Source organism: Calidris pugnax, unplaced genomic scaffold (genome assembly GCF_001431845.1).
Source record: "Calidris pugnax isolate Ruff unplaced genomic scaffold, ASM143184v1 scaffold704, whole genome shotgun sequence".
Taxonomy (NCBI): domain Eukaryota; kingdom Metazoa; phylum Chordata; class Aves; order Charadriiformes; family Scolopacidae; genus Calidris; species Calidris pugnax.
Window position 1 is genome coordinate 414,629 of NW_015091651.1, and position 20,465 is coordinate 435,093.

The window sequence follows — 20,465 nt, forward strand, 5'->3', positions numbered from 1 at the left end:
GGGGGGGGGGGGGAAACTACAGCTGTGGACTGATGTGTGGCAGTAGGCAATACCTAGCAGTAAGCATCGAAATATTGAAGGGGATATTATCTGCAGTGGGAACATCAGGAGGAGATGGCATGTAGGCAGAATGTAACTGTCCAAGTTTGAGCAGGGCTGGCACTGCAGAAATACTACTCTTCTTTTTATACACCATGACTGAAATGGAGAAAGGGCCGATTCATTCTTTCTCTGCCTTTGCTCTCTCCTCCTCTTTAGCTCCTGTTATGGTCCTACAGGTGACCTTTGAGGTCAAAGAGCAAGTGGTCGCAAGAGATGGGGAGATACAGGAGTTTCAGTGGCTGTCCCAGGAAATGAGTGATGCAGGGAAGATTCATTCATCTCTTCAGGACAATGCATTACCTCCTATACTTTTGTTGTTTCCCCTGTGAGGTTTTCCCACGGGAGGGAATGAGCGAATGAACTATTTTATCATCTCACCATCTCACCTGTGTCCTCCCTCTGAAAGAACCAAGCATTCTTTTTTTTGTGCCAATTTCATTGATTGATGTAATCAGACTGGCTACTAATCAAAGTGATCTCAGTAGCCTAATTCTGTACCTGATCTCTCTCTGTTTGTGCTTCAAGGTCTTTGACCGGGTCCGAGAAGATTGCCCTAATTTCCACGAGAAGATTAAGCCTATTAACGCTGAACTCACTCAACCTAAGCTGGCCATCAGTGCTGAAGATGAGGAGGAGCTTCTGACCCGGGTCAATATTGTCTTCCACTGTGCAGCAACAGTTCGCTTTGACGAACCCCTGAAGTATGTCCTGCTTTCTGTATTTGCTAAGTGTGATCCAGAATGTGCCGTAAGCCCGTACCGCGCCGTTCAGCTCCTGGTATAGCTGTGGAAATAATTCTCCCTTTATGTTTCCATGCTACACGTGGTTTCTGCGCTGAATGTGCAGCGTTAAGTGCTCTGAAAAAGTCGGCTGCACACGCGCATCAAAAGTGAAGCATCTTGGCAGATTTCCATGGGAACAGAAGGAAGCACCGCAATCCTGGGTTGTAATATAGTAAGGGAGTTAAGTATGGCCTAAAATTGTGATAGGGAAAAAAAAAAAGTGTTTTGGGTCAAGAGGGAGATGTTTTGGCAGATCTAGCTGGAGACAGCTTGAAGTGAAACTATGTTGTGTCTGTCTCTAAAGCTAGTGTTAATGGCTTTTCTTTGTCACTGAGTAACTGAAGAAGGAAATGAGATGTTGCTTAAGAAAATAGCCTATCACAAGCTTTAAAATACCTAACACTCAGTGTAATTAACTGTTTGAAATAAATGCTCAATTTCTGAAGGAGCTCCCTTGGGAGTGCCCATCCAGAAGGGCTTTCCACTAAGAATGAATAGCAGAAATGAGCCACTATACCAACACTTGATGTTTAAGTGCTTCTATGCAAACTGTAAAGGTCTGTAAAGAAACTGAGGTGAAGGATCTGGCTTGCCAGATCTTCACAGTTTTTTGACAAATTCTATGGCTGTGAGAGTAGAAAACACAATTATTAATGTCAGTCTTCATTCGCTTGTATGTAGGTTGAATAGACTGTGTCCACCATTAAGAATTGCTTTTTGCAACAACTGATTAGAGAACCAACCAGAAAGGAAGCAACTCTTGATTTAACCTTGAGCCATATGTAGAACCTGGCTCAAGGTACAAGGCACTGCAGAAATAGCCATAAATGTTTTTAAATCAATACACGAATGAACACGCTATAAAAATGCATCACAGTGGCATGTAACATCAAAGGGAAACTGTGTTTTTAATAAGGAGGATAGCTAGAAAGAAGTTAAAAAGTTAAAATGGTCATCTGCTTGCAGGCAGCATAGAAACTATTTAAAGGCTGATTGCACGTGATCTGTCAAAATCTCTCCAACAGAACAAGGAAAATCCAGTGTGATTAAACAGCAAAGTACGAGGAGTTGTTAAAATAAAATTATTCCTGTGTGAATAAGAAAATATATCGTATGGGTGAAAGTCCTAGCAAGTTAAATGTGAAAGCATAATACTGCAGCTCAAATAAAAATTTTGAGCAGCAATTTGTTAACGACCTGAAAAATAAAAATGTTTTCTAAACACAGGAGAAGCACAAAGCCTCCATGGAATATTTAGAGACACTAGATAAGAAAGGTGCAAAGGCAGTGCTATCAAGATAATAGAAAAGCAGCAACAGAGATATGAAATTAATTACTGGCATTAACATGCTAAAAAACATGCTTAAAAGGCTAAAGGAACTCTGAACATCTCAGCAGAAATCCATGCTGGGCCCATATTCTAAGTGCAATTCTGTTCACCCCATCTCAGAAGGAATAAAATCAAATAGAAATGTACACAGAAGAGAAACTTTCATATGAAGGGAAGCTAAAGTAGAAGTATTCATCCTGCTAGAAGGGCAGGAGGAAATAGAAATCTATAGCAAATTCAATTCTTTAATAGCAGCATGCCAAAAAGAAATTAGTATTTCTGGCTTTAGGTATGGTGATCCAAACATTAATCATACTCTTAGCTTCTGTTTTCATTCATCTGGACTATTTACAATTTCTCTTCAACGTTGGTGTAATTCATTTTTTAGTGTACACTGTACCTAATAGCATTATTCATAATCTTGTACATATTGTTGAAAGCTTCTACTCCTGGGCTGAACAGATTGCATACTCCTTAGCATTTTCCCTTCTGTACAGGAAAGTGTCTTTCTTCTAGTACAAAGCATGCAAAAAAGTTGAATGTCTGTTCACTGAGAACCATCACAGACAGTCTTGAGGACAACTTCTAGCTATGCTGAGTGCTTCAAGGTCAACCTTGCTAACCAGGACTCTTTTTCTCTCATGCTTATCAGTCCTCTTCTCCAGCCCTTCAGAATTTAAGCTGTTATCTCTAATTGTGTCTTCTTTCACTATGAATCTGTTTCTCTGGGCCAAAAGACCCTTTGCTGCTTATTGAAACCCATGGGCTTACCTGGTTTAGCAGTGGTCCCTTAAGGAGCAAGTTGAATGGGGACCACAAGAGCCATAATGCCTCAGTGGTCATGCATATTGGAAATACTTGCGGCATGTTAATGCTGATCCTTTGAATTGAGTGAAAATTAATGAGACAACATTCTGTGGCCACAACTGCAAATCCAACAGCATTATTTTGAAAGCAGGTTTAGCCCTTGCGTTTCATTGAAGCTTTCTGCTCTCCTGTGACCCCCTCTCTTCCCTTTCTTCCCATTTCATTATTTGGGGTTTGGATAATGCTCTAGCTTTCATATATTCTTTCCTGTGAAATGTTTTTTGTTTGTTTTTTTCCTGCCCTCTTTAGACATGCCCTGCAACTGAATGCAATGGGCACGCAGCGGCTTCTGGAACTGGCCCGGCAGATGCAGAACCTGGAGGCTTTCATCCACATCTCCACCGCTTACGCAAACTGTGTCCGGAAATGCATAGATGAAGTCATCTACCCACCCCCAGCTGAACCCAAGAAGCTCTTTGATTTGGTAGAGTAAGTAGGAGCTGCATCACCTCTTCTGACATGGGCTTTGCTTCATTCTGCAGAGGACCTCCGTAGTGTTCATGTAATCTATCCAGTGGCGTTTCTGTTCATAGTTGCTCCTGTTAATGTATTGCCTTGTCCGCACACACCCATGCTAGCGTGAAATGCTGGCCATGAGAGAGACCAAGGGAAGAGAGAGCTTTCTCTTGGTGGTTTTAAGGGGTACTCTTCACAGAATGTCATCCAGTAAGTCTGCCCTTCCTGGGTTTTATCTTGAAACTAGCCTCACTGAAGTTTTCTGAAAATAGAAGACTCTGTTTTGGAGCCTTTTTATCTGAAGAGCTGTTGAAGTCATGCTTTATAAACATTTGGTTGAACCTTAAGAATATTTTTCCAAGCACAGATTTATTAGAAAAAAGCATAAACCACACTTAATAACCCTGTGATTTCAGCTACCTCTAAATTTTTTCACACACTTTTTTAAAAAAGACCATGTGATTTCATGAGAGTCCAGCATTGGGTAAGTTATGCACGAGTGTATTTGCCACCAGGAATGGAGTTGTGTTGCTGCTTTCTCTAAGACTCAGTTCTGTCGCTGCCTTAGTAAAAACTGAAATTTTTCATATACCTTATGTTTATTTCTTTATCTCTTATTTCAACCCTCCTGTGGTATTAAACCAGAGTGATATGGGGATGAGTCAGAAACAGCCTGTTTGAGAGACTTCAGTGTGAGAATCCAGGACTTTGAGGGACCAACAAAAAAGCTTGTTTAACTGAATTTACCAAAATGAAGAATAATTAGAAGAAATTAGTAAATTATCTGATAAAGGTCCCAGGATGCCTTCCCCTTAGAAGAATTTTCACAAAGCTGTAACTTTGTTTTCATTTATTTTCTTGACATATTCCACATGTGTGATACAAGCAACTGACCTGTGAACTAGTAACCCGAAAAGCTGGTATAAAAATCTTTCCTCTCCTTGATTTTAGGATAATAGGAGATGAGATTGATTAATGTCTGCTAGGAGAACCACTGAGTCTTTATTTCAAAAAACTGTTTGTCTAAAGCAATAAGCACTACTCCAGAAAATTTAGTACAAATCAGTGTTTTCTATTTGAATTTCTCCAGTAGCCCATACTTTTGGATATGTTTACTTCCAGCTCCAGTAGCCCATATTCTTGAGTATGTTTACTTCCAGCTAGAAGTCATCTATTGTTTATCATTTATTCAGCAAGTGGAGCATGATAAAACCATAAAGATGTTCCCTGGTGCATTAGAGCAGTAGAGTGCCTGGCCCAGTGTCTTGCCCTCAGCAGTGGCACTGGGAGATGCTGTTTAGAGTGACTACACCAGCCTGGATACCTTTTTTGCAACCCATTCCCCTTGTACTCTTTTCCCAGAAACCAGAAGTGTTGTATGAGGGGTGTTATGTCCTATTCTTTTCTGATATCTTTTTGAAACCCCTAATTTGTTTAATCCCTTTTCGAACTTCATGGTACTGTGCTCCTGCGACCCCCTGTGGTAGCAGATTCCAGAAGTTCACTAACTGCTGTGTAAAGATGAGTTTTCTTTTACATGTTTCAAACTCTTACGCTAGTAGTTTTGTTGCACGTCCAGTAGTTGTAGCCCAGCGATAGCTGCAGCATTTGCCCTGTTCCCTGCCTCCGCAGCTCTGTAAATCTGCATCACATTCACCCTGGACCTTCTCTTCTTCAGACTGAAGAGTCTCAACCTTTTATACTGCCTGCTCATATGCCTGTGCTGGTTTTGGCTGGGACAGAGTTAGTTTTCTTCATAGAAGCTAGTATGAGGCTGTGTTTTGCATTTGTGCTGAGAACAGTGTTGATAACATGGGGATGTTTTAGTTATTGCTGAGCAATAACTCTTGCAGAGTCAAGACCTCTTCTGCTCCTCACACCACCCCACCAGTGAGTAGGCTGGGGGTGCACAAGAAGCTGGGAGGGGACACAGCCGGGACAGCTGACCCCAACTGAGCAAAGGGATATTCCATACCGTCTGACATCATGCTCAGCATATAAAGCTGGGGGAAGAAGACTGAAGGGGCAGATGTTCTGAGCTAGGTGTTTGTCTTCCCAAGTGACTGTTAGAGATGGCAGAGCTCTGCTTTCCTGGAGATGGCTGAACACCTGCCTGACCATGGGAGGTAGTGAATGGATGACTTGTTTTGCTTTGCTTTGTGTGCACAGCTTTTGCTTTACCTCTTAAACTGTCTTTAGCTCTATGGTGCTTAGTCGCTGGCTAGGGTTAAACCATGACAATCCCCATAGGTCTCTCTCCTTGATGATATTGGTTGCCCTTCCTCTCTGCCTTTTTTTAACTCCACTCACTCCCTGAGGTGCAGGGGCCAGACAGAACTTGTATGCAGTACTCAAGGTGTGGTCACGTGAAGTTTTAGTTAAATAGCTTCAAAATGACGCCATTGGTCTTGTTCTTAGTACCTGATGTTGTCCAACATTTCACTGACTTTCTTGTCTGCTGCTACTTGACTTGGAGATGTCACAGAGCTGTCAGCTGTGCTTCCGAGAGCTCTTGCTGAGCTGCAACTGCCAGTTCTGACTTCAGCAACCTCTAAGACTGGTTTAGACAGCTTTTCCCCAAATGCATTACCTTACCTTTATTTGCAGTGAAGCTAATCTCCCACCTTTTTGCCCACTGACTCAGTTTTACAATGCCCATTGGAGTTCATCACTGTCATCATTACATTTCACTGCCCCAAAAAGCTTACCATCACTTGCAACTTTGGAAACAATTATTGTTGATGGCTCAGATAAAAAAAGACTCCAGCAAAGGACCGAATACTAATTAGAAATGTGCAGAAGTGCCTGGCTACCAGAGAGGTGGCTACTTCAGCTGCTTCATATAAGACACTAAGAATTTTTTTATCATATATATCATATATATCATCTGCAGCAGAGGGGATGATGTTTGAAAGAAAGGTTGAGTGACAGAGGAGGGGTTTTCAGACGTGTTCTTTGATATGTTTATCTTAATTGTATGTCTGATTGTTTTTTCTTAGTTGCATAATTAGAGATGCGGTTTCTTTTTGACTAGTTTAGAATTTCTTGTATAGGTTTTCTCGTGGCCCACACTCCAGAAGTTCACAACCTTCTGGTCCTTCTAGTGAGACAGAAGTCACAGCATTCCCTCAGCTATGATGGCATATGTTTGCAGGTAGCACTATAATTGCTTACAGCAAAGACAACCGCTGCCTTCAAAGGCATTGAAATCAGGTGGGCCTTGTTGAAAATTACTGTCTTCAGTGTCATTGGTTTGGAAGGCATTCTGCAAGTCAAAGGCAATAGACGAAGGAGATGCCTGGGGCTCCAGAATGTGTGGAAGAGCAGGATTGGAAAAGTCCCTGTGATGTTGGGATGGCAAGATATAGGCAGAATGGAATATCGAAAACTGAGACTGTGAAGGGAATTACTTGGAGAGAGAGAAGACAAAAGTAGGGTTGGAAGGAGACGGGAGAGATGTGCCTTTTGTTATTCACCATGTAAAGTGGAAGAAAAAATATCTGAGTACAGAAAATTTCGGAGAGAGGCAATTAAAAGATATCAGAACACCACCTTCAAAAAGGTGGGGGAAGGAAAAAAGGAGACAAGGAAATACAAACAACCCTTGACTTAAAGTGTTCTTTTGCAATTGCATTGAGAGGCATGATCACACAACTAGTGCAATAACAGATCCATTTCATGATGCTTTTTGCCATGCAATTGATATTTGCTTATTGAGGTGAAATCCCAAGTAGGTCTCCAAGCTGTTTCTTTTTCTGGTCTTATCCTCCTATTCTATCCCTGCTTTTCAGTATTTTGATATTTAACCTGCTAGTAGAGCCTTAGGCCTAATCTCTGTAAACCAAAAGTCACGCTTCTAGGTGCTGCCAGGCCAATAGAGGAAACATATAATCTGCCACATGGAGTCAGGTTTGCCTTAATCTAAAGCTGAGGGAAATCAGCTTTGAAGGGTGTGCTGAGGTAAGGAACACAGCACCCAGCGAAGTGTGGGCTGAAGCAGAGCTGGTTTTATTATTGCAGAAAGTGTAGATTTGTCATCCCTTACAAAAAAGTGAGTGTCTCATTAACGCAAAGCGATCAGCACAGAAAGCTACATTTTCCTGTGGCAGAGCAATTTGGTGCGTATAGGTGGTGAAAGAGGAGGTTAATAATTGTTTGATTTGCATTGCTTATTGCCAGGGGGCAATTGCAGCAGTGAGTAAAAGCAGTGGCTTTGTAATTTAGCATTTTGAAATCTTCCAAGTAGGTCACAGAGGAGAGGGAAGAGTTCGCCCCGCTGCTCTGTCAGCTCCACGCTCCTGTGATGGTAATGCTGGGAGATCACATCACCTGGTAGGACAGTACCTTTGAGACAGACAGGAACGCGGTCCTTTTGATGGCCACTTAAAATAATGCAGAGGCCTGTCTGGAAGGATGAGGGCAAGGGGAAAGGATGAGAGCAAATGGCCTCAAGTTGTGCCAGGGGAGGTTCAGGCTGGATATTAGGAAAAATTTTTTCACTGAAAGGGTTCTCAGCCATTGGAATGGGCTGCCCAGGGAGGTGGTTGAGGCCCCATCCCTGGAGGTGTTCAAAAGACAGGTTGATGTAGTGCTGGGAGGTATGGTTTAGTGATGGTGATGCTCCTTGTTTGTTGTGCAGGTGTCTGTTTTTGTCAGTCAGGTTGACGGTTGGACAAGATGATCTTTAAGGTCCCTTCCAACCTAGAAGATTCTGAAATTGCTTCTCCTTGTACTTCTACACCTGTCTTTGCTTTGTGAGAAACACTGACCTATAAGCCTCCCTCTGTTATTTAGTTAAAAAAAAAAAAAAAGAGGAGGAGAGAAACGAGACTTGCATGCAAGTCTCTTTAATCTAAGTTCCCAAATGAACCCAGTCTTCCTTCATGTTCCGCAGAAATAGACATCTCCTTTTGGTAGGCTCATAATTAATAACCTGACAGATTCAAACAATGGCAATTTATCTGAGACCCTAAGGAGGCTGGGTTCAATGGCTGCCTAAAAAGGCTTTGTAAATTTAGTCAATATTGTGTGCTACTTGTAGCGTCTGTGTAGTTCAGCTTCATTTTTTATGCTTAAACAATTTTTCTGCCTTGTTTCTGAAACATGGCACTAGGATTGCAAAGGAAAGTATTTCTGCCTTCATAAGGCTTTTTTTTATTTTAAAAAAAATAATTTCTTTGTACTGAAAACTCTTAGATGTTTTTTAGCTTGTTCCAAAACTGAGAGATTCCCTGGATTACCCGTCCCCTCCAAAGTGTTTCAGTGAATCAGTGTTTTCTCATACAACATCTTTTGTGTAATATTTCCATCTATGTCTAATGAGAGCCACCTGAAAAGCAGTGTGCTACTCCAGCCATGAGGTGTTTGCATGTTTAAGTTGGTATGATCAAGTAATTATCCAGGTGTGATGGTCTCCGCCTTATTCCTCTCCCCTTGACCTCCACCTGCTTCTGAAATACAAGATAAAGAGGGGTGAAGTGAGGCTCCTTGCAATGCCCCTGGGAAGAACATGCCCGTTCAGTCTGAACTGTAAGTCCATTGACTTAATTACAAATTGGATTATAGGAGTTAATCTTTGATTCCGTGGTGTAACACCAGGCTGCCGAAAGCCTGTCGGGGATTGGCAGGGGTGTGCAAGGGCTCTGGAAGTACAGCCAGTTCCTGTCCTTTAGACCCGAAGGCTGGCAAGCCCAGTGAAGTCTTGATGGTGTGCCAGGGAAGAGCCTTTGAGCCTTAGGTCATCGCTGCAGCACTGCGGTGGGAAGGGCTGCTTTTTTAAAGGTATATGTGATCTGATCTGATGGATTAGATCCCCAAATAACCTTAAATAATAATAAAAAAAATGCTTAGTGGGTTTTTTTGACATGTTTGGATTTTTGTTTGATTTTTTTTTAAGCAGCTAGCATTGGCAGTTTCCTAACCTCCTACGTGAACAAGCTGTGGAAAACCAGTAGGAGGGGAACACTTAACACTGTAAATAGTGCTACTGGATTCATATCCCTGTAGTACCTTGGTCTAGCTTTTGAGATCTTTGTCATGGTACTTGACTCAATAACTGAAGGTTACCAAGAATCTCCTGAAACGTACGTGGGAGTATGTAGGGACTGTGTTGGCTAAGGACAAGCGCTAACTAGCGAGGGTGCAAGGCTGGAAAGCTCTGTGAATCTGCAGACCATGGCTATATTTACATTACAGATTGTGGTGAAGCATAAAGCACACAAGAAATTGCTTTAAAATGAGGTGTATGGATAACTGAAGTTGAGCTGAACATCGTGTCATGAAGCTCAGTGCTTATTTTGCACTTTGAAGACAAAAGTAACCTTTCTTCCAGAGAGCTATTCTAAACCCAAACCAGATGCTCTTTGCTTTGTCTTAAATGGTTTTCACTCTCTTATCCTTTGTTTCAGGTGAAGGTCCCTGTCTCACTGGTCTTTTTTGCTCTCTGCATGGCAGATAACGACGTTCTCCTTGTTTCCTCTAGGTGGCTGGATGAATCAATCATTCAAGACATCACACCCAAGCTGCTTGGGGACTGGCCCAACACTTATACCTACACCAAAGCCTTGTCAGAATACCTGATTCAGCAAGAGAAAGGAAACCTGAACATTGCTATCATCAGGCCATCCATCGTGGGAGCTAGCTGGCATGAGCCTTTCCCAGTAAGCATGAATACTTAGCAACTGCCTACCAAGAGCCCCTTGATGCAGCTGTAGCTGCAGTACTGTCAGGAATCTCTCCCTACTTGTAGCAGCATCCGCTTGAGAAACAGGTACTCCAGTTCATAGGAAAGCACGTGGGAGAGGTGGAGGACCTGTGATGGAATAGAACAGCAAGCCTTCTTTAGCACCTTCAGGAAAGACTCCTATCTCCAAGTGAAAAGAATGCATTTAAGGGGTAATAGCAAGACTGAGATAATAATGGTGCAGAATGATGGGCTTGCAACTGAGCCTCACATGCAGCGGATTGTGCCCAGACAGACACATGGGGGGGTCCATAAAAGCTGGGGAAACAGATCTGGGGGTTGCTTGTAGTCCTGATGCATTCCTGTTCGAGTCTCTCCATGGCCCAGTCAGACTGTTAATGATGTGCCCTGATGGGCACCCTAGACCACACATGGGCCTCGAAAACATTCGATAGCATCATGTGCAGTTACCTCGTATCTCTGTCTGATATTGGTAGTCACTGGATTCACGCTCGTGTGGGCTTGTTGCAGATACCAATGTCAGCCACGCAGTAATGAAATGCAGCTGTACTTTTGGATGGAAATAATTCACGAAGCTAAATATACTGGTAGCAACAGCGTGCCCTAACATTGCAGCCAAATTGGAAAGGCAACATAAAGTCACCTTTGGCTTTTGTGCAGCCCAAAGCGTGCCAGAGATGGCTGAGATAGAGCCGAGGCTCTGGGCCAAGCTCCTCATCTCAGAAAGACGGAGCGAACTCTGTTAGATGTCATAACCTGGTTCAGGTCAGACAGCTCATCCCTGCTCTGAACTGCAGCTCCCACAAGTGGCAGTTTCCCTGGCCTGAAGTAGGATAGGATTCTAAAGTGCAGTGGTTTTGGTTTTGTTTTGTTTTTTGTTTTTTTTCTTCCTTGCCTTAGAAATTAGCTGGAGTAACCAAATCAGTGCCACCTGCATGTCATGTATTGGAGGGTATATCACACGCTGAGTGTTTTCAGCAAGTGTGACAGCACCGAGACACGGTGGTGTTTAAAGCCAGAGTTTATTCCTGTAGCCAAGTTGTTATAGAAAAGAAGCGGTTTCTGAAAACAAAACTAGATGCTGTTGGTGGTGGGTAAGTTGCAGACAGAATGAGGTATCGTACAACGCATCCCCTGTTTAAAATCAGTTAAGCACTTGGTACTGGTTAGCTTCCTGGCAGCTATCCCAGATAGGCTGCCATCCATCTTAACTGCTGTCGCGTTGCCTCTTCGTTTGCATTACACATTATACCCCTTTCACTATTTCGAAGCCTGTGTAAAGCAACATTGTCATTGAAAGAAATGGTAACCATTCTTTTTTTTTTTTTGGCAGGGTTGGATCGACAGCTTCAACGGGACAAGTGGAATATTTGTTGCGGTATGTCTGGTCGCTGTTTAAGCTCCCCTTAAAGTGGAGTTGGAGTTACTAAAACAGCAACTCTAAAGTTCGTCTACGGCTCCACTTAGAAAGTGTGTGCAAAAAAGGGTCACAGCCATTTTCTGAATCTGGTAGAAAAATGTCACACACTTGCCATACACCTGTATGTAGGACCCAGAAGATTGTCTGTCTATGCTGCACTCAAAAAAAAAAAAAAGGACATTGAAAGAGTATTCATGTTGCTGATTCACTAAACATGAATTGCAGTTTCTAAAAAGAATAAAATTTGGGACAAGTTTTCAAAGAAAGGGCAAAAGATGCATCCTTGAAACTAGGGTAATTCACAGATGTCAAAGCTTGAATCTTGTAACAGAACTTAATTTTCCAGGCCAGGTTACCACACCATCAATACAAGGCGTTATTTATCCTTTCATTTATCTTCATATGTGTGGTTGCTAAGTCTGCTGCTTTAGTTTGTGACCACTCCACAATAGCAAAGATTCTGGGTCTCGCTTGTCGTTGCTTTATGCAGGATTTCTCCCTGTACAGAGTACACCTAAATAATGGGTGTAACTATCAATTCAGCCTCTGCTGGTCACATGGATAATTCACTAGAACCTTGCATAACACTGGTGTAAATGACTAATGTGCAAACTGATGAGGAACAGAGCCATAATTCTGAAATAATTAATAACTTGATAAAACATTCCCTGTAATATGAAAACAATCATTGCAATTCAACAGATGAAAACAGAAAAGTTGCATACTTTTCTCCTGGCTTATTTTTTTCCTGAACTAAAATCGCTGCCTTAGGTCTACTTCTCAATGCATAAAGCTGTATCGCTGTGTGCAGATATTTTTGTACATTTGATTTGTCCGACTTGATTACTTTGTAAAAACTATATCGTAATCAGCCTGATGCAGTGTATAAAAGGATTAGCTCTGCAATCATAGGAGAGCCAAATATCACCTTGTTAAAAAGCTCATTCGTAACCTGAAGTAGAGCATAAATAGAAACTATTGGAATCCACAGGAATAGTGAAATTAGTGGGTATATCCCAGCTAATGCTTTTATCTGAAACCCCAGTTACACATTTCAAAGACATTCAAAAGCCCCCGAACGCATAACTTTTGCTCACGAAGTGTTATCTCCTATGCATCTTGCTGTTTCTTTAAATTAATTGTCTATCAGCCTTTTACTCGTTACTGACTGTTCATAAAGCTTGTTCTGCCTCTCTCTGTTCTATTCCCAGCATCTTGTGCTGTTTTCTGTGTTCTTTCATGACTTATTGTCGTCATCACAATCAAGAAAGGGTTTGCAGTTCCTTAGTTTTGCAGATCCACTTCTTACATTTTCATGTGACAGGTTCTAACCATTTGTAATTATATCTGTGAGTTTGGGGTTTTTTTATGTTTACTTTTGAGCACTGAAAATGGCTGTCACAAAAATTTGTCCAGGGTTAGTTTGCAAGAAAGATGTTATACAAAAAATTTCCATTGCATTGCTCTTCATTCCTCACAAGAGAATTACTGAAGTAACCAATTCCAGCAGTTGGCTGTCATATGTGTATCGTATACCAGTGCATTATGAAACACAGGGTAAATTCATATGCTTTCAGCCATATAAAAATATGCCAATCAAATCTTTTGTCATTTAAGAAGCAGTTTCACCCCCCTCCTTTTTTCTTTTCTTTTAATCTGTCAACAAGTGAAAACCACCTAATGGTTAAGTATTTGGAAATTATGCCCGTGTACCACTCTCTTTTAATAGTGCCTGCTTTAGGAACTTGCAGTACGGCTTGCATATATTTTTTATCCTTATCTTTTGCTCCTGCTACCAGTAACTAACATTTACTGTGCTTCATAGCACAAAATTTCTAGCCTTACTGACTGCAACAGCAAGGCTAATGGTGGTTTCATTTGGGTGAGGTTTCACACACTGATGCCAACCTGTATCTTAATCTCCACATTAACTCTATGGAAAGTAAAGATTTTGAAATTTGAGGGTCACTGTAGTACATAACTTCCCTTTTGTATAAAAGCTTTGACTTGTACTGAAATAGTTTTAAAATAGAGATGGTATTTTTTGGTTCAGGATTGAAGCTCTCAGGCTCTTCACTATGGGAAATGCAGAGACAACAAAATTTGTGTCATCTGCGCTGAGTTCTTCCATGATAAAATATGATGATTTGAAATGTAACTATATTGAGACTTAATCGAGAAGAAGACACACATCAAAGATGGTAGGTCCAGGGTGTAGAGACCAGGTCGTTGTCCGTGTCCAATGGCTCTTTGGCCCCACAGGCAGTGGTGTTGGCTGGCAACAGCCAGGAGCAGGGACTCCGTGATGTGGAGAAGCAAGGGGGAGGTTGCCAGTGTTGACAGATACTGTTTGTCTTGTACCATCTCCAGTTGCCTACTGAACTTAGTTGGACTGGCACTAGTTATCTGGAAGTGAAAGGTATATATTGTTAGGGAGCCCAAGAAACTTTTGGTCTTCTGAGGCTGGGAAATAATACATGGTTTGAATTAATGTGCTTAGATATGGTGAATTGGTGATTCCTGCTTGGTAGTTTGAAAATTAACCCTTGAGGATTTGAGTTATACATTAGTTTACCTACCTGGAAGTCGTGTGATTATAGCTGTCTCTCTCTGCCAACTGTATTTCGAAGTGTATTTATCGGTCAAGCAGCTTTATTTCCCTTAATTAAGGATGGAAAAAGCAAAAGGAATTGTGTTTTTGTGTTTGTGGTTTTTTTTTAAAGTCCCCCCTCATACTTAAATATCCATTTCCAACTCTTAAGCCATACTCATCCTATATGGAGAACACCTCCAGATTCAGATTTGACTCATATGATCTTTGGGATCATCTGGGCAGAATCTGAACTCCAAACCTTGCAAAAATTATTTATTTTTCTGTAACTCCTCAGTCACCACTCTATTATTTCAGTCTGATCATTTCGTTCCACAATCTTTTAAATATTCATGAAATATGGGGGTTTGAGTTGTTCTTGATAGTCTTATCGTGTTTCTTGTTGCCTACAGTTGCTCCAGCTGCTGTGGGAAGAAGCTTTGTTTATTGATTGAAAAATAAAATGCAATTAATTAGATTTCCACTGGACTGTAATTGAGGCATTTTGTCTCACTGTTCCATATTACCTGTAAAGATCTTCCTCCCTGCAAGGCAGCCAGGCTGTAGGACAGAACCTATTCGTGTTCTGGGTAGTAATTGGCCCCAAAGCACTTCGGCTGGGAGGCTGTCCAGAAACATCAGACTCACAAATGGTTTTGGACGCTTCAGCTAAAGTAACTTCTGTTTCACTAAAGAGAATAAAGTCAGCAACTACAAGTAGAAATCAGGCCATACCTGATAACGAAGTTCCAAACCAATGTAAAACCACTGAAACCTGAAGTCTTTATTTAATACAGAATAAATAAAATATCTATTTCATCCATGTGTATGTGGCCATGCTGCTCTGAACACAGGCAACACATCCATCAAAATTCCTAGTTTTGAAAACCTCAAAAGGTCTTTAGTCTACCTGTGAAAATGTGATAGTTGATCACATAGTGGTCTCTAGTGGGCATGGGTTCACAGCAGTGGAAAACTCAGCTGAGCTTGATTGGCTGTTTTGGTTCTCTTTGCTTTTTTTCCCTTGAAAAATGAGTAGTAGGAACAAAAAAAAAAAAAAATTAAAATCATAGCCATGTTGCAAGTTAAGGTTTTAATGTCTAAGTATAACTGCAGTTCAGCGTAGGGCAGCAGAGGTTAACTGTGCACCATGGGTTTGAGGAGGATGTTTGGATTCTTGTGGGAAGCTTACATGGTTGCCTCTGAGTCTGTCTGTCTGTGATCCTTCTGCCAGCTGCACCAAGGATGAGACTGCTCTGAAGTCTTAGTTCATGAAAATTAAATCAGTCATAAGGTGTATTGCCTTACTTGCAAGCTGTGAAAGGTAAGAAAACCCTCTGATAATAGAAGGGAAAAGGAGAGGGGAGAGAAAAGGGTTGTGGTGTCTTTTAAAATCCACCAATGACCAGTAAACAATGGCGTGTGCTTTACAAGTTAATATCAAATCTTAAATGCTTTTTTCATCATATCTTTCTTCTCCCAGACTTCAGGCAAGTGGTTTTGCACAATGAGGCACTTCCTGCCTACCTGCTGTAGTAAAACTTCATCTTTCACAGCTGGAGTGCTATTTCGTCATGAAATGTGGGTCTCAGGTTGGAAGGAAAGGAAAAAAAAATATGCTGTAACGTTTTATTTGCCATGACTTTTAAATATCCATGGATCTGTGGAGCGTATTCCTTTGCCCCTTCACTCAGGCCCTCCCTCTGGTTTTACATGGATCTAAATTATAAGAGCTTTTTTACTTCCTTGCTTCACTGTCCTCCCAGTTCTTCATTGGGTCCTCAGCTTCTACATCAATCTCAAATTCATTGCATTTTTTTCTCCACATTAGATAGCTTGATTGCAACCTTGACTTTGCCATTGGGCGTTTCTTTTTATATTTGCTCTGAGACACACTAGGTGAAGTTCCTTCACCCCATTTCACCTCCGCATTTCTATATGGCTGAATTGTCCTCTCTGATTCAGTCTGCCATGTTGTTGCCATCTGTTGCCATGCCTTTCCTGTGGAACCTCCAAAGGTCATCAGGGAAACCCCTTGATAATCATTCTGGTTAAATATAGATATTTTGGGGAACCTGATGCCCTGAAAAATGCACTTCTGACCAAAGCAAAATTAGTCTTCTTGCCTACCTCTTCTCTTTGGTTGTCAGTACTTCCTATGTTCACTCATTCGTTTCCTGAGTTTCATTGGGTGACAAGCTCTTCAAGGCCATGTCTTGACTGTATCTGTGCTTAACAGACACAGCTTTGGAAAAGAGGAGGGTGTGAATACATCCAAAGAAAAGGGAGTAAACTTCAAAAAGCCTGTTGGTGTCATTTCCAAAGTAACTATTATCTTTGAGGGACACTCAAACCTTTGCCTGGGTCATTTAAGAAAATGTTACTTCTGGTATCACTGGGAATTTTACTGCAGTAAATTCAAATATTCTCTTTCCTAGGCGATTTCTTTCATATGGAGTTAACTAAGAGTCACAGGTTTTCTTGTTAGACACAGCACAGATGTCATCATGTTTTAGACTTCCTCTACAAACACAGAACAGCGGGATCCATGTGAGATCCATCTTCGTTTTCACAGAAACCAAATAATCTTCTGCAGCAGGTGCCAGGCTTGAAAAGTGTTAACATGATGGTCTGTTCTTGCTCCAAGCCAATGAAATCTTACCATGGTCTTACTGTCAGTGTTTGTTTTCCTTTGTCCCACAGGCGGGCAAAGGGATTCTGCGGACCGTCATTGCCAACAACGAAGCCGTGGCAGATATGATTCCAGTAGACGTTGCCATCAACCTCACCCTTGCGGCTGGGTGGTACACTGCTGTGCACAGGTGGGAAGGCACTCCTCTTTCTACCAATTTTGGGCATTTACTTTCTGCACCAGGACTTTAAAGGGAACCAGAAGCTAATTGAAAACCCCTGCAGGAGCCTTGTTGATTCATTTTCTGGTTCGTGTTTTCCTCCTCGGGTTGGCAAGGACTAAGAGTGTAGCAGAAGCGATAAAAGCGGGATTTAGATGAAGGAAATCTATAAAGCTACAGGTGGGACCTGTTTCTCAGTACAGCGTAAGCTCAGCTGAGAAGTCTCTCTCTCAGAAGCTACTTTTCTGAAGTCCGAGAGCTTTACTGCAGCTTTGCAGCAGGTGTTTTTTGCGTGTCCCTCCTCAGACAGCTACACTGAGTTGCTTTTCAAGTGGCTTCGAGAGTTTTCATGGTGAAAATGCTCTGCATGTCTTCCTTGGAAAACACTGCAAAATATAAATATGCTGTGGATTCATATAATAGGGGAGATGATCTAAAAAAAGCCCGTTGTTGGGAAGGGTATGTGTAAGTGACACTAAGGCATGAAGATCTTTTCCTGTGAACCTCTGGCTCTGACCTTCAATCATTAGTTAGGAAGTGCTACAGAGTAAACCACATGAATTATTCTGGATGTTCATGCAACTTTGAGAAATCAATACCAGGCAAAGAAAAGACGGAAATATTTTACTTGGAAAGACAAAGTAAGCCCTCTGAGCTGAGAGTAGACAACAGCTGCATACAGTAGCCTAAATGCAGGGATCCTAAAAGGATCTTAAAAGGCAGCTCACCAGCTCTTTAAATTTATTTTTCTCATCATTTTGTCCCCCTCCGTCAGCAACAGACAAAGCAGCATAGTCTGGGCAAAATAAATACAGCTTCCCCTTATGCACACACCCCTGAGAGCCTCCAGATGAAGAGCTGGAGATGAAGGCTGCCCATGAAGCTGGAAAACAAGATGAGCATGTGCTGATGAGCAGTATATCATCACACAGGTAGACTTCCTGGCTCTGGCCATGGTAGGAGAAGTGCCATTTTTTCTAACTTTTCATTGGCAAAAGAGAGATGCTTTTAATCTGGTTCCCACACAAATAATTATCAGGTTATAGGAGCAACTGAAGAAGTTGATTTAAAGCTTTATCTAGCTGGGCACAACCCCAAGGTTAGCAACCTCTAAACAAAACAGGAGCCTGAGCCTTCTGTAAATTTAATTTCTCTGAGAGAGTTTTGGGTTTAGGTGTTGTCTTGAAGAATAGCATGTATGGTTTAATTATTTATTTTTTTTCCAAATCATCTAATTAGAAAGTCAGTGTCCTTCAGGGCAGGTGACATTACTGAGGAAAATTAGATTCTAAAACTTAGCAGAGAGTTGTAATCTTCATTACATAGTGTAGAAACTGTACAAAGCTTACGCTCTACCAAGATCACCAACTCAGCTGGAGGGCGGAGAAAGGGGAAAAACCAACAGGGAGATACTCTTCACTGGAAGCTGGGAATGGAGATATCCTCTTCACTGGTGTTTAACGGGCCTGACCCACTGGAATAAGTGGAAGTCTGTGCTTTCACTGCAGTGCATTTTGCAACAGGCTGTGTGTGTGTGGCTCTGCACTAAGTGGGTTTTCTCTATGGGCACATATTACAGATTGAGTCTTAAGTGAGTTGCTGTATCAATTTCCATAATGCAGAGTTTCCCCATGTTAAGCACTACTGTGCATTTTTATGTTTGATTCTATGATTCTATCACTGTGGAGGGGTATTTGCTATTTCGTGAGAGCTCTGCTGGCAGTAGGTTCCAAGTCAACACCTTGGTTAAACATCCCATGATTCTATGATTCTATGATTCTATGTTTAACACTCTATCAGGCCTCTGCTCAGTAATTAAGAGTTACAGGAGATCATGGATTTGGAGTTTGATACATGTCTACTATTCCTAACCATCCCAAGAAGTCTGCTAGGGATGAATAGTAATGTACAGTCAAATGCCATGATTTCAAAGCATTATTTAAAAAAGCACCGTTAAAAAACTGTGCAGTATCCAAAGGTGGTTTTCAAGTATTACTGTGCGAGATTTCCTGTCCCAGGTTTAGGGGTTCCATCTCCTGCTCTCTTCAGACATAGGATTTTTGAAAAGAAAGGTTCCTCGTAGGCAGCCTCCTCCAGTAGAGAAAGGATCTGAGCACCACATGCACCCTAGGAGCACTGAGATGCTGTGTCCTCCAGCCAAGCTGCTTGACCCTGTCCATGTCCAGGTCTCACCTCTTCTAGCACTTTGGCAGATGACCCCAACTGCTAATGCAGAGTAAGAGAAATGCTGTATTGATGGCATCACTTGCACCTTTGGCAAGGCAGGCTTAGATCAGAAAATCTGTTTTGACTCATTCTTGTCTTGTATCAAAAAAATACAACCTGTGTGATCTATGTTTAGTTCCACATGCAAATAACAACCAAGCTGTATTTGGTATTAAAATGAGAATTTTCTTGAAATGGACTGATTTGTAATCACCACCCTGACAAACAGCATTTAAAAGTAGCACAAATCATATCCATTAAGTCTGCAATGATTGCAAAGTACACAGTGTCCCCCTGAGGTTGGGTTGGGCCAATTATTTACAGTATACTAAGAGATATTAATAAAAATAAATCAGAAATTTGTCAGTATGTATGCTTTGCTTACTGTTTTTATGATTTTTGATACATTATATATAGGTGATTTTTCTTAAACCCCATCTGTCTTTATTAACTTCATATGCTCTCCAGAATCTGACTGAATCTTATTAAAAAGTTAATGTTTTATACTACCTTTTCATATTTATGAAAAATGACCTCTTCTGCATTTTTTCATGAGCTGATGTTACTGTTTCTTGGGCTGTTGGCTTCCATACTCCGGTAATAAACATTTGGGTGCTTCTCTTCACACTAAAATGACACTTCTTTCTCTTTTCCAGACCAAAAAACCTATTGGTGTACAACTGCACTACAGGTGGAATCAACCCTTTCTTCTGGGGAGAAATGGGTAAGGTCTGATTTAAACCTAGAACATGTCAAGCATCACTTGCTTTGCTCAGCTAGGCTTTGAAAAGGTGGTTTCCTCTATTTAGGTGACATTCAGCGTCTGCCATTCAAATTGCATGTGGGTGGCCCAACTGCAGGAGGTGAGGGTCCTGTGAGCAAAAGCTCCTGATGATGGGCATTCAGTTAAGGAAAGCGTTTATTCCATTTTCATTGTGGGCTTGATCACATAACAGCCCTGCCAAGTACGTGCTTTGCTGCACTGAGGTATTAAAGTGGTGGGAAAAGGAATAGAGAACCAGTTCCTTAATTCTATGAGAAGGTGTTGAGTCACCATCCTTGGATGAGTGTAAGAGTGGTTTAGATGTGGTGTTGGGGGATATGGTGTAGATCAGGGTTGATGATTGGACTCGATGA

At 41.5% G+C, this 20,465-nt stretch overlaps 1 protein-coding gene across 5 annotated transcripts in view; it reads left to right on the forward strand.

The window, feature by feature from the left end:
• FAR2 (fatty acyl-CoA reductase 2) overlaps positions 1 to 20,465 on the forward strand; it is a 157,423-nt gene that overhangs the window by 114,949 nt on the left and 22,009 nt on the right. For all 5 annotated transcript variants that reach the window (XM_014961916.1, XM_014961913.1, XM_014961912.1 and 2 more), the window contains 6 exons: positions 628 to 803; positions 3,331 to 3,510; positions 10,019 to 10,196; positions 11,574 to 11,618; positions 16,954 to 17,072; positions 19,985 to 20,052. In XM_014961916.1, the coding sequence (XP_014817402.1) occupies positions 628 to 803; positions 3,331 to 3,510; positions 10,019 to 10,196; positions 11,574 to 11,618; positions 16,954 to 17,072; positions 19,985 to 20,052 (766 nt within the window). The remainder of the gene's footprint in view (positions 1 to 627; positions 804 to 3,330; positions 3,511 to 10,018; positions 10,197 to 11,573; positions 11,619 to 16,953; positions 17,073 to 19,984; positions 20,053 to 20,465) is intronic.